The sequence below is a fragment of the Esox lucius genome, chromosome 23 (assembly GCF_011004845.1).
Source record: "Esox lucius isolate fEsoLuc1 chromosome 23, fEsoLuc1.pri, whole genome shotgun sequence".
Taxonomy (NCBI): Eukaryota; Metazoa; Chordata; class Actinopteri; order Esociformes; family Esocidae; genus Esox; species Esox lucius.
The window spans coordinates 10,945,138-10,959,177 of NC_047591.1; the positions used below are offsets into that span (position 1 = coordinate 10,945,138).

Sequence of the window (14,040 nt, forward strand, 5' to 3'; positions counted from 1 at the left end):
GTCTCTCTCTCTGTGTGTGTTGTTGTGTTCCAGTGGCTGTCTGATGTTGTAACGTTTCACACAACCCCAGCGTTTCACGTCTATCTCTCCTCTCACTCGCACTCTTTTTTCTCTCTGGTGTTTGTGTTTTGTTTTACACATACAGTAGTACAGTTGATTTCATCCCTAGTGACAATTCACTACGATGTCCTCACTAAACATGGTAATATACATCAAGGTGTGTATGTATATTACTGTGGAGCCCAACTTGCTGTGACAGTCAGTAACTTACTTTTGGGGGAATAGGGGCATGTCTTAAAACCTCAAATAGCCTGACAGGATTTTGAGTTGTAAGAACAAATGTTTACCTTCCTTATTCACTCTCACAATAATTTAGTTTTCATAAATTGAACTTGGTGACTACCAGCCTGTTATTTTTGTCCAATGTGGCTCTGTCTGACCACCTAATTAGCTGAACTATTTTAAAAGAGGGTGGGTCTTTTGGCTGTCCTTGATGAGGAAACGGCTGCTATAGGCCAATGTGAGTGTTCCCTCATCAGGGATTGGCTTGTGCTGTACACTGTTCTGGGCATGGTCTGTCTACTACTGTATGTCTGTGTGCAACTCCACTTCTGTACTGTGTCAGTGTCATTACTGCATCCACCAATACTTAACCAATCAGGAGAGAGTCCAAAGAATAGCCTTTAAACATAGACTCAGTATACATTTAACTTATGACAATGTCTCCACACCTTGAAGAGTTTGTAGGCTACTTTTGGAGAAGGATTATGGATTCTGAACTTAAATTTTCAAGCCTAGCAACAGTTTTGATCTCCCATTGTGTTAGATACGGCTGGTGCTGGGGTATAACATCTGAGATGATTCCAATACTGTTTTCTCTCTAGTGTCAAGGGATTTTATTTTCATCAGTGCAACACACAGCCAAGCCTGTTATTAAATATTGATTGTGAGTTTCAGCCAGGACGTACAATAAAATGCATATTGTATAGCCTGTGGACCCTAACTGTAGATAGATGACTATAATTATCAACATTTCAGCAATGAAATAAAAAAATACATTTCCGCAATGTCTAAAAGGGGAGCAATATTTTTTTTCTCTCTCCTATGGTTATGCTTTTTCTTTTCAATGATCCAAAGCCAAAGGTGGGAAGATATATTTTAAAAAGCACATTTATTGCTTTACCTGTCTGACAGAAAAACGGGACAGCATAACAATTCCTATAACTGCTGTTGCCAGCCATTATCATACAGTTATGAAAGGACATCATTGTGGGGTGGTTATTGCAACATTTAGGGCTAAATTAAATCAAGCCTGCATTGCAGTATTTACACAGCAGTATGTGGGTGTTTGGTGAATACCGTTAATACACAGTGTAAACAATACACAAACATATGTGCACCGCACATTTTAAAGTGGATTTGAGTTTCTTCAACCGCTACAGAGAAGTCAACTCTACGGTCACGACGACTGTTGACAAAGCTTACTTAGTCAAAAAGAACCAAACAGGTAAGCGCACTCTCAACATGACCTCACCTCACCTGGAGACAACAGCCACGTGTCAGGTAAGCCCCTGCAACATGTAACATCTATGTGGGCCTGGTGGGCCTTTACATAGTAGCCCTTATTTTGTCAAACCAGTCAGCTAAACACCAGGTATGTCAAGTTCTTCATTAGACATGTTTCTAGTTGACATTGTTGAGTTAAGGTGCGAGGATGGATTTCGATTTCGAGTACTAGCTAGACTGTTTGAATGGGTATTCAAAGAGCAATTTGAGTGAAATGTAGGGGCACGGTCGTAGACAAATGTGTAATAGAGTGCAATATTTTCATACTATCGAAAAAGCCTGGGAGACCACTCAGACACAGCAGTGTTTACAACACCGTGACACAGACCTGCGCCATTATTCAAATGTTCAGGCAGCCAGGAGGGAGACCGGCACAGCACGCACATTCAAACGCTACGACACCGCACTTCCCCTGCCAGACTGCCTATGGTGACAGGAGACACACATCCTGCTGTAACGGGGAGGCAGACATTCCAGACACTTCTACAGAGACGGAGAGAGAGAGAGCATGGGTGGGAGATCGGAAAGACTGAGAGGAAAAGACAGCGAGAGGGGAAGAGGATTGTTTGACGAGCTTAATGAAGATTATTCACCCGGAGAGACAGCTGTAGCCCCCCACTTAGTAGCAGAGATACGCAGGAAATGTATTCCGGGCTCGTATTACCGCAGAGGTTCGTGTCAAGAGGTGGACTTGGCGCTACATGCGGAGGCATCCTAGACCCACATTGCAAAGCATGGTTACACCTCCATAATGATCGATAGGGCTTCTCTAACTATCGGGATGTAAGTGATTGACACTTCGCCCTAGCAAGACTCACTTCGCCATGTGAGTCTTGCGAGAGATACAGGTGCATCTACATAGGAGCCTAATGACCTCCACAGTCAGTCTCTGCGACACACAACGTCAGTTAGGAGAAAGGTTTGAAGTATGAACGAGTCAGATACTGTGGTTGAGACCCACGGAGCGAAAGAGTTTGTCTCACACATTTTACCGGCATATTATAATCCACTAAATAATTAGTCTTGCCACCCATTTATAAGATGGATTAATAATATGACAATTTTGCAATCATAAAATTGCATACGATTGTATTTTAAAATACTGCTTCCCTGTTGCCCCAATATGAATGGCTTTGATCGCTAACAAAAAAAGTACAATTAGTTACTAGAAATACTTTAAATACCTGGTCTGGAATCAGTCGCAGTTTCACTGGAATTATTAAAACTTAGTAGCCAAAACCGTCAACGCCAAAGATCTAAAACAGATGTCCTCCTTGAAATAACCCATGGCCGGAGTGAGGGGTCAGGATTGGGGTCAGGATTTTAGACAATTCAGTCTCTATTAAGATCAAGGAATCCTAGGGGGGGAAACGTTTTTTTTTTTTATAAAGTCGAATCAGGTCTAGCTCTGGAATATATCCAACACATTAGTGAGGAACCCAGGAGAGGTTTTGGAACCCTTCTTCTAGGGTATCCAGTGTCATTGAGTAAAATAGAACACCCTTTCCAGAATACAATTACTGAATCACTCTGTGTCGTTTCTGAATTATTGAGTTCAATGTCAATCATGCATCATCAATAAGTACAGATTCACCAAAGATCTGGCAAGCAATTTTCTTCCAGTGCTTTTCAACAAAGTCTGTGGACAGTGGATCTATATAAAAAAATAAGTTTATTTTTAAATATCAGAAACGTTTAGAAATAGGCCTTTACTGCCCAACTGAGGCCCCCTATTTCATTTAGATGATACTCTGCTGCCATCTTGTGACTATGAAAGAACATGCAAGGCATGTTCCCTCTAACAATTGCAAGACTGAATTAAAAAAAGACCACACCTTGCCTATTTCTCATCTTCTCTTATCAAACAAGACAGGAATAGTATTAGCTGGTCCAAGCTGGTTTACTGAGTGTATGACAGTGCTAAAGCGATTATGATGAGACCAAAAGTCACTGCTAACTGTTAAAGGGACATACAACAAAGTTTAGATAGCGGCTCAGTCAATCTGAACAATTTGGTTGAAAACAATATTTGAAACATTAACTTAAAACATTAACTGCATATGTTTTTAGGTCATGTATGCTTGGATTAGTGCTGGTAGTAGAGTGAAAATCTAATATATGGGCCCCCTTAACTGGAGTTAGAGTGCTTGTCAAACTTAAAGCACTATTACATGTATATTTGAGGTGAATCATATGTTGAAAATTTAAAATAAAACATATTTCAGTTGATCGAACCCATGAATGTGTCCCACTGTTGAAGTATTCCAATGGAAGGTTTGGTTGTTCACCTCTCATGCTAGATCGCCTGCATAAACACCAGCGTGGGAAGTTTCCGGAGGGATGCAATATATGTTTTTAGATTAGCTGAGAAAGCTACATAAATGTGTTGTTTCCTTCAAAAACCGATAAATGGACATGTGTTCTTTGTTCATTAGGAAATCTACATGAATCATCACTAAACCTGAATGTCTACACGTAAATCTGCTGCTTGTTCATGAATATAATCTATAGCACATGTAGATATGAGCTGTTGAGTCATTAAACTTGGTTTGCAGCACACCTCTCTGGGATCCCTGTGGATGTGTTATATCCCAGAGTGCCCCTATGAACCTGTGAGTCTACAAGAAAAGAGGATCATTAGGATAGACACCTGCCTCAACTTCTTCCCTGCTGGGATAGATAGATGACTGTGTACTGAAATGTCCTCCAGGACTGTAAGAAAAAAAATTAAAGATCTACTCCATTTTCTAAAAAACAGAAATGTATTACAAAAACGTGTAAACCCAGACTGCTATCTGTGCATCAGTTAGGTTTCATACTGTGCTGTTTATATGACTAGTTATTCTTGTTGTGGTAGAATTGGTTCGCTGCTGCCACAATCACAGGCTTAATAAGCCATGAAATCAACACACACACACACACACACACACACAAACACACAGCAGGGAAACTGTAGGACTGTGTCAGTCTCCCTGCTGTCGTAACATTGCCAGGTGCTACATTAATATAACTGATAGGACATAAAGCGTGACACTAACAAGGTATGCGACACAGGGTTGCTAACTGGGACAGATAAATAACAGATTGTACTGCTGCCAGTTGATTACTGTGACTCAGACACCTAGACTAACTGGTTCCATTAAGAACATAGTGTTCTCCTTCGGTTCTGTAAAGTGCTATTGATTTCTGACTCCTGCTTTGGTGAAATTGTAAAAGAAAAGTGTTGTTTCTTGTTAGTTCTTTACAGCAGTAGTTATTTATGGAGCTGCAGTTCATTCATGACTAACAACAAACTAAAGGTTCAACAACAACTTACAAACACATGAAGGAATCCTTTGCCCGATAATTTTGTAGAAAGATCTTTTTGAATTAAATGAGGATGTTTGAAATGCACAAAGTTGTCATAAACTGCAGCATACATTCTTACTGTGCCTGGTCTGACCTTCATATAGTAATGTCCAAACAGACACTTTATCACCAGCAGCGACTAACCAGTAATGAAATCACAGAACATCTCTCAGAGCATCCCAAAGACATTCTTTCACTCAATTCTGTCTCCCAAATGTTGTTTTTGCTGATTCATGATACACTGATCAGCTATAACATCATGACCACTGACATGTGAAGTGGTTAACACTGATAATATAGTCATCATGGCACCTGTCAGTGGGTGGGATATATTAGGCAGTAAATTAACATTCTGTCCTCAAAGTTGATGTGTTAGAAGCAGGATAAATGGGCAAGCGTAGGGATCTGAGCGACTTTGACAAGGGCCAAATTATGCTGGTGCGACGACTGGCTCAGAGCATCTCCAAATCTGCAACCCCCTGCAGTGGTCAGTACCTATCAAAATGTGGTCCAAGGAAGGAAAAGTGGTGAACCGGTGACAGGGTCATGGGTGGCCAAGGCTCATTGATGTATGTGAGGAGCGAAGGCTGGCTTGTGTGGTCCGATCCAACAGACAAGCTACTGTAGCTCAAATTGTTGAAAATGTTAATGCTGGTACTGATAGAAAGGTGTCAGAACACACAGTGCATCATAGTTTGTTGCATATGGGTCTGCGTAGACCGCAGACCAGTCCCTGTCCACTGCCGAAAACACCTACAATGGGCATGTGAGCATCAGAACTGGACCACGGAGCAACGGAAGAAGGTGGCCTAGTCATGAATCATGTTTTCTTTTACATCATGTGGATGGCTGGGTGCGTCACTTACCTGGAGAACACATGGCACCAGGATGCACTATGGGAAGAAGGAAAGCCGGCGGAGGCAGTGTGATGCTTTGGGTAATGTTCTGCTGGGAAACCTTGGGTCCTGCCATTCATGTGGATGTTACTTTGACACGTACCACCTACCTGAGCATTGTTGCAGACCATGTGCACCCTTGCAATGGTATTCCCTGATGGTATTGGCCTCTTTCAGCAGGATGATGCACCCTGCCACAAAACAGAAATGTTGAGGAATGTTGTGAGGAGCCCAACAACGATTTCAAGGTGTTTGTTGGCCTCCAAATACCCCAGATCTCAATCCAATCGAGCATATGTGGGAAGTGCTGGACAAACAAGTCCGATCCATGGAGGCCCCACCTCACAACATACAGGACTTAAAAGATCTGCTGCTAGCGTCTTGGTGCCAGATACCACAGCGCCACCTTCAGGGGTCTAGTAGAGCCCATATCTTGACGGGTCAGGGCTGCTATTAGGCAGGTGGTCATCATGTTATGGCTGATCAATGTTTACTTGATGGAACTTTATTCTCTGAATTTACACAACTGTTTTGATGTACATATTTGACTGAAAGAATCCTGAGATGGTTGATGCCGACCTGTTGTGGGTGATCTTAACCTCATTAACAGATCACCTGCAAAGATAGTAAACCTATGAACTTGCCAATTATTATAACCGGTAGTGACTAGTTTGATTACAATCCAAACGACTCTTAAAATCTGTCTATTGTAAATGTAAATACTTTTTTAATACTGTAATACAGCGGTGGATGACTCCATCCAAATGTCCATCCATCCATCCATCTTCTTCCGCTTATCCGGGGCCGGGTCGCGAGGGCAGCAGTCTAAGCAGGGATGCCCAGACTTCCCTCTCCCCAGACACTTCCTCTAGCTCTTCCGGGGGGACACCGAGGCGTTCCCAGGCCAGCCGGGAGACATAGTCCCTCCAGCGTGTCCTAGGTCTTCCCCGGGGTCTCCTCCCGGTGGGACGGGACCGGAACACCTTCCCAGGAAGGCGTTCCGGAGGCATCCGAAACAGATGCCCAAGCCACCTCAGCTGACCCCTCTCGATGTGGAGGAGCAGCGGCTCTACTCTGAGCTCCTCCCGGGTGACCGAGCTTCTCACCCTATCTCTAAGGGATCGCCCGGCCACCCTGCGGAGAAAGCTCATTTCAGCCGCCTGTATCCGGGACAGCAAATTCTCGATTTTGTGGCCAATTAAAAAAGATTCCAGGTTTTTGGCCAAAATATACTGGTATTTGGTAAAGGTCATAATATACTGGTATCTGGTAAAGGTCTTAATATACTGGTATCTGGTAAAGGTCATAATATACTGGTATCTGGTAAAGGTCATAATATACTGGTATCTGGTAAAGGTCATAATATACTGGTATTTACTAAAGGTCATAATGGCGCTGACCATAACAAGGGCCCCAGGACCAGTGGGATTGTAATAGGGGCATTAAAGATCCACCTCCATATTTTACAAATTCATAAACACACAATTTTAATTTCATTACACTTAATTTCATTAAAATGCAATTCACATTTAGCTTCCTGTGGGGTGTGGCCACTTCTTATTAAATTCACATAAAATAATTGGGATTTTAGAGCAATTTGCTAATCAATTAAGCATATTCAGGTCAACCTGCAGCTGCAAAAAATATACTGAGCAAGTCATATTCCCAACAACTAAGTTGAAAAATCTGCCAAGCATAGCACTATGGATACATCACATTAAGAACAAATAGAGGTTTGTTTTGTTTTGATGATGGCCTGATGAGATAAAAGCAGTATCATGTTTCAGGCCTCTAGTCTACTAGTGCTGTATAAGGGCTCTTTTATCTGTAACAAATACAAGGGCTGGGCTGCAAGATACAGGTTTATATTCGGTACAACTGATATTTTGAAATGTATATTATGAGAAAGGTCTTTAATTATTTTTTCTTGAAACCAGGCTTTTTAGACGTCTATTAGGGCTACCCATACATAGCCAATTAGGTATGTGCGCGGTTGCCTTCCTGATAAAAAGACAGAAACTGCTTTACCTTTGTCAAGTTGTATTCTGTCAAATAACAATTTCTAAGTGACAACTAGAGGGCATTTTCTATTCACCGCCTATTAGAAACTGAGTGCCGCAACCTCGTTTCGGATCCAACATGGCCGGTGAGATAAGCCCATCGGGCGGCGCATTGCTACCTGGAGTAGGATCGATCGCACAGCGCCCTGCAGGGGTTCCATAGTGAGTTTGAGAAGTGTTCTGTTCTGTAGGAAGAGCGCAGACTTCCTGGTACGGGACAATGGACATTTTCTACTGTAGTTTTGTCGGGGAAACACTAGCAGCAATGTGATCAAGACGGACACGCCGAGTTAGAACAAGGTAAATATGTCCTTTGCGTTATCAGATTTTTCTTGTAGATATAACTTGCCAACTTCCCCGATATGGATCAGCCCATACAACTGCTGGCTAAAAGCTAGCAAGCACTGCGGTTTTGAAAGTGACATATGCTATGGAACCAGAGGCATGCTTCTATGTAGGGTTGTGCACAGTGAACGACTCGGTATGAGGCGTTGTTCCAGTGATTTGTTTACAGTCCGGGTATGGTTTAATAGCACGAAACTTTATTTGTATTTCGATTCACTGAGGCCTACCTAACCAAACCCCCGGACGGCCTCCCGCAGAAGAATCGATGTTGACAGACTGCAGAAACACTAATCAAACACTCCCATTGGACACAGACCTGCATTCCACTGATCTGGTTGGCTTAGCGCTCCTTTCACTCATTTGCCGTTGGGCTTTCAACAGTTCTCTTGTAATTGATTTAAGGGGATCAATTGTAGAATAAAAGGATTTGAATGAGTTGTTGAACGGTAGAAAGTTATTGAATTAGCCCGTAATGCGCGCCCGTGTCTGTTAACTACATAGGGCGATCAATGTTTCTCTACTGCGTCTGGGACAAGGATACAGTAGAAGCGGCGAGTTGAATGGGAGAAGCGTGTAGTTACCTTTGTAGCAGTGCCTCAATCCTATCCCGTTTCGGGATAATGCGGCTTAACATTCGTGGCTTTACGACTCGGCCAAAACACAATATGCTAGGTTGTAACCAGCGCTATAAGCGAAAATACGAGTTACGTTGTTGCCAATATAATAACTCGCGAACGGGCACATCTCAAATGACACCCATGAATGAGAGTTTCTTGCCTGCTGCCAGGGCCACCCAGCATGAGAACATTTCGTAAAAAAAAAAAAACCGCATACAGGATCGTAGGATAGCATAGGCTACTGCAAGCCAATTCCGTAAAGCCTAACGGCTATTATTATAGTGACAATAGGACATGATATAGTCGCATTATCAGCTGTTTATTGTGATCCATTGTATCTCTGCTGTGTTGACAGTGTTGTTGCTGAGTATCGCATTTCTCACGCCGTGGCTCATGAGCCCTCCCCATCGTCTCTCAGCCGGCGGAGTGGCCTGAACGATGCGGAATAGATTTGTTTATCTGTCACGGTCTTCTGCATCAAAGAACAAGACGCCATTTGCTGACAGCTACGTCGTTTAAAGCCTGTTGACAATGTTCAGTTAGCAATAAGATGGATAGTGCTGCAGATACATGCCCTCAATAAGTAGACTTGCCTTATCTGCAAGTGAGGATTTACACATTCATAAAATAGAGACCCAAACGTAGTTGGCGATGGTATGTTGATGATGGGCAGTACTAAGCAGCACTCTGGGTTGGAACAATGGTAGGTGTTTTTTGTTGATGGCTAATGTTGAGTTCTTTGAGTCAGTTTTGTGCTCAAGTCGAACTTTATTCCTAAGAATCCAGCTGTAGCTATTTTACTAATTATCCTAGGCTAGTTTGCATCTGAAGTATGCAAACATTTGTCAATCCAGGGTATAAGCTGACCCACTGGCTGGTGTGTTTACGGATACATATGTATGTATTGTATTGTATTTGCCCTTTTTTCCTCCCCAATTTTCTTGAATCCAATCCGTGATTATAGTCCCTTCATAGCGGCAACTCCAGCTGACTCAGGACAGTCAATGTCGAGACATCTGGTTATGTTCTAGCCCTAATCACGCTGTTTGCTAAACCAGGAAGTCAAGACGTGAATCTGGAAGCCTGGATGGCATGCACTCTCTGATTTTCTGCGTTGATTGAGAGCTCAAAGGTGCCTGAGCCACAACAATGAGTCACAAGAATGCGACGAGATGAGGCAACCATGTTTGATTTAGAACAAAAGAAGAACACAAACCCATACTTGTGGATGTTGTGAATTGATTTCAGCGCCGCCTTTAATACCCTGGTGTCCACCAAGCTAGTGTCTAAGTTGAGGTCACTGGGGCTGGACCACCACCTGTGCAACAAGCTCAGGAACTTCTTGATGTACAGGTTCCAGCTGGCAGAGGCAGGTAACTACACATTCTAACTACTGGGGCACCAATGGGTGGGTTCTCGACCCCCTCCTGTAATGTTTACCCATTACCGTGTGGCTACACATGACTCCAACTCCATAAGCGGGTGTATAGTCAAAATGTCAGTGGAAGGCCTAGTCAAATGCAACCATGATTCAGCCTACTGGAATGTCAGATTCTGGGCGGTGTGGTGCCAGGAAAACAACCTCTCCCTCAATGCCAACAAATCATGGGAGCTGATGGTTGGTCAGAAGAAGAAGATGGGAGCAAGTCCCTATCCACATTGAAGGGGCTCCATTCAAAGCTTCAAGCTCCTCAGTAGATCAATGTGTTCTCCTCACTGCGTTGGTGTGGGCAAATACGTCCGGGTTGGGTTAGCAATGGGTAAAGTTCGGAATGGCTTGTCAAGATGTTTTTGAGAGGAAGGGTGTCATGATCTTTGACTCTCCTGAACCTGGGAGTTTCTGTGATGAGGCTAGCACAAAAGCACAAATTCATCTTAAAAAAAATGACAAGAGAAAATGCCTTTATGCAACTCAACAGCCATCCCTAGTTTACATTATGCAGTCTGATGTTCTATCTTCATTAACCTCTCAAACATACTGTCAGTGTATTTCATGTTCATTTTCATATGCAGCCAAATGTATTGATCCCCTTGTCTTTTTCCTAAGTAATACATTTACGATAAAAACATTTTTTATTTGGCCTTTTGGAACTTTTTAGTTCTTTTCCCAAACCGTAAAAAAAACGATTTCTCAGACAAGGTCTGTCCTCTCTCCCCCCGGGTCTGTCCTCTCTCCCCCCGGGTCTGTCCTCTCTCCCCCCGGGTCGGTCCTTTCTGCATCTGGGTCTGTCTCAATGCTATGAGTGTCTCTCTGCTCTGGCGTCCTGACAGTAATCAGTCTAGAGTAGTCAGGCTCAGCAAACACAAATCATCTCATCTCCTCCCCTCTCATCTGCCCCTCCTCTTTCTCTCACACACCAACCCTTTTCCACTGGGGCTCTAGGGTGAGTGCTGGAGTGGACGTGCATCAGGAATGAAAGAGCAGTCTGTTGGCCAGCCTGGGCAGCATGTTGTGTGAGTTGGTCCGGTTTCCCGTGACTTCTCCTCAAAAGCTGTGCCCGGCCGGACATCCATAGCATAGCAACCGAGCCTTTACCATGGGTTCATTTGCTCTGCATAAAATCACACACATACTGTCCTACATATGGCACTGTGAGGGCCTCCTCAGGTACACATTCAGAAACACACTTTGTATGTGTATATATTGAAAACACACGGACAGCCCCAAGACAAAAGCCCTCTTGTTTTGCCGTTCATATACTGCGTGCGTGGTTGAGCGTGAGATCCTACAGGTCTGCCGACTATGATAATGGTTACATTATCGAGCCTCGCAATAGGTTTTACACAACAACACACACACACACACACACCATGTTGGAGAGGGTATGGTGTTATTGCATTCTCCTGTCCAAGCCCTGGCGGAGTTCCAGGTGCCAGTCTCTGGCGAGAGATTATACCCTCTGGCACAGTGAACTGTTCTTTTTGCCCGGCCTTGGAGTAGCCAGCCCACACACAGCACACCAGATGTTGGCGCAGCCTAAGCCTGTGCGTGTGCGTGCGCGTGTGTGCGTGTGTCTGCAAACCTAACCGTGGCAGCATCTTCTTTTGTGTGTACGTGGATAGGGCTTCGGCTGCGTGTGACGCTCTTATTACGGCCAGTCTCCTTTTAGTTCTAGGAGAGGGGAGTGGTCATCTGCCGATTGGCCTGTTCCTGTCCCGTCTTCCCACGCTTTAACCCCTCGCCTTATCGGCTTTGAAGAGAGATACTCTTGACCCTTGCAGTGAGCCTGGGCCCTATTGGAATAGCTATTTGAGTTCTGTCACCTCCGTCTTCCTGTTACATCACTGTCGATTGGTTGTCTCGTCTCGGGCTCCTCAGTCATCCCGTTGTTGATTGGCTGTTAACCTGGGTCAAGGCCGAGGTGAACATATGCTCTGGGTTCCTAATCCTAGGTCACGGCCTTAAAGCTACGACTGTCAGTCCACACTCCGTTCTGACCTCTGTTGACTGATTCCTGACTGGCTGGTGAGAATGTCAACCCCTAGTTATTAGGCCTGCCTAGATTCATGACTACTCCAGGCTGGAAGAGGGGATGGGGGTGAACAGATCTGGGAACGGAATCCACTGGTAGTTTCATCCAGCATGTTGCTGCTATTTTATTTTGCCCTCCAGTATTAAGGAAAGCAATTGGAAATCTTGGATCGACCAGAACAAAGCCATCAGTGAGTGATGGTGGTAGTTTTTGGACCAGTATGGCAGAGGTCTCTAGGGGAATGAATGGGTTAATCTTTGGCGGTTTCCCGGTTGTATCATGGCAACCTGATCCAGTTAATTTGTACATCACCCACGTCATAACCCCCCCCCCCCCCCCCCCACCACCACCACCACACGGCATTCATCTGCGGAGCTATCCAATTACCTGTCATTACCCCACCACAGACGACCACTGCCCCAGCACCATCATCAGATTATGGTTATTTAGTGTGGTGAGGCAGTAGCTGACACAGTTCTACCCACACACAAAACGAGGTTGATGAGATTAATGTTGGCATGGTCATTAGTGTCATCATTGAGTTAACAATAGCAGGGCGCAGTTAGAATGCCCAGGCCGTGTGTGTGTGTGTGTGTGTGTCTGTGTGTGTGTGTGTCTGTGTGTGTGTCTGTGTCTGTGTCATGGAGCACTTCACATCAGGGGTGTATGTGTGAGGGGCGGACAGGTTGAAGGATAGATTGTACCCATCTGGGACTTAACGATGCAGCCCTAATGTGTTTTCTTATACCCATGTTATAATGATGTCAGTTTGACTGTGAGCCGCCACTTAAAACAGTGAGGCGTTCGACTCGGAAATCTGCACTGTGCTTTGGCGCCCCTTCCGCCCCGTTGTAGCTCCAGCTCACTGAATGGGTTTCCTCCTGTTTGGCAGGTCATGACTGCCTCTAAGAGGGGCCCTGTGGAGAACGACCGCACCTGTCCAAAACCCCGGGCCCCGCCCCGTTTGCCTCCCCGGGCCTCCCAACATGAGTAAGTACCCGTTTTCTCACTCACGCCACCCAGCAGCCCCACCAGGGTTATTATATGACTGACAACACCCTTTAATACAGGTATAATGGTGTCCCCACCTGAACTCATTAGCATGTGTCTGGTTTTGCACAGTAGTCTGAAAAGCCCTTGTGAACGGTGTTAGCTATTTGATGCGCCTTCAGACAGAAGTAGAAACGGCAGCGGAGCCATGCTCATATATGCCAAGACTGCTGAGGTACGTGTGGTCTACGAACGCTTCCTGTGGAGAGGTGTTAACGAAGCGTGCTCAGTCTGTCCGCACATTCTCCCCTTCGCTCTCTCTGCTTCCTGTGGCAGGACCATATGGCAGAGAGGAGAGAATGGTGCACCCTGGCCACGGCAGTCACCCATCAATCAGCCCTGCAAAGCATGATGGGAAAGGGGGGTGGCCGGGATGTAGCGGGACGCACACTCCAACGAATGTGTGTTTGCGTGCGATTAAAGCTGCGCTCAAGCTGTGTTAGTCTATGGTGTTCAATCAGATTGTGTTTGAGTCTGATGAAAGACTCAAATTCTATAAGGGATCTGTGAATAACACTCCTTATCTCTGTTAGGAAGAGCTTCTGTGTTAACATCTTTCACTTGATGTGTGTCAGTTCACAGTGCATTCATGATAATGAAGTGCTATTCCTGAGCTTTGCTGGGTGTGAATAAATCTGGAGGGCTCAACGGAATTTAAAGGTGTTCACTTAGGACAAAGATTGTG

The 14,040-nt window shown here is 44.6% G+C and overlaps 1 protein-coding gene across 3 annotated transcripts in view; it reads left to right on the forward strand.

Moving 5' to 3' along the window:
• Positions 1-7,758: 7,758 nt before the first annotated feature.
• usp6nl (USP6 N-terminal like) overlaps positions 7,759-14,040 on the forward strand; it is a 47,426-nt gene continuing 41,144 nt past the window's right edge. Inside the window, exons 1-2 of one of the 3 annotated variants that reach the window (XM_029116941.2) lie at positions 7,759-8,170; positions 13,198-13,295. In XM_029116941.2, coding sequence (XP_028972774.2) covers positions 13,292-13,295 — 4 coding nt within the window. In that variant the 5' untranslated portion in view covers positions 7,759-8,170; positions 13,198-13,291. Of the gene's footprint in view, positions 8,171-9,181; positions 9,536-10,108; positions 10,206-13,197; positions 13,296-14,040 lie in introns of those variants that run through there. The other 2 variants (XM_029116942.2, XM_034290032.1) reach the window with 2 other exon arrangements.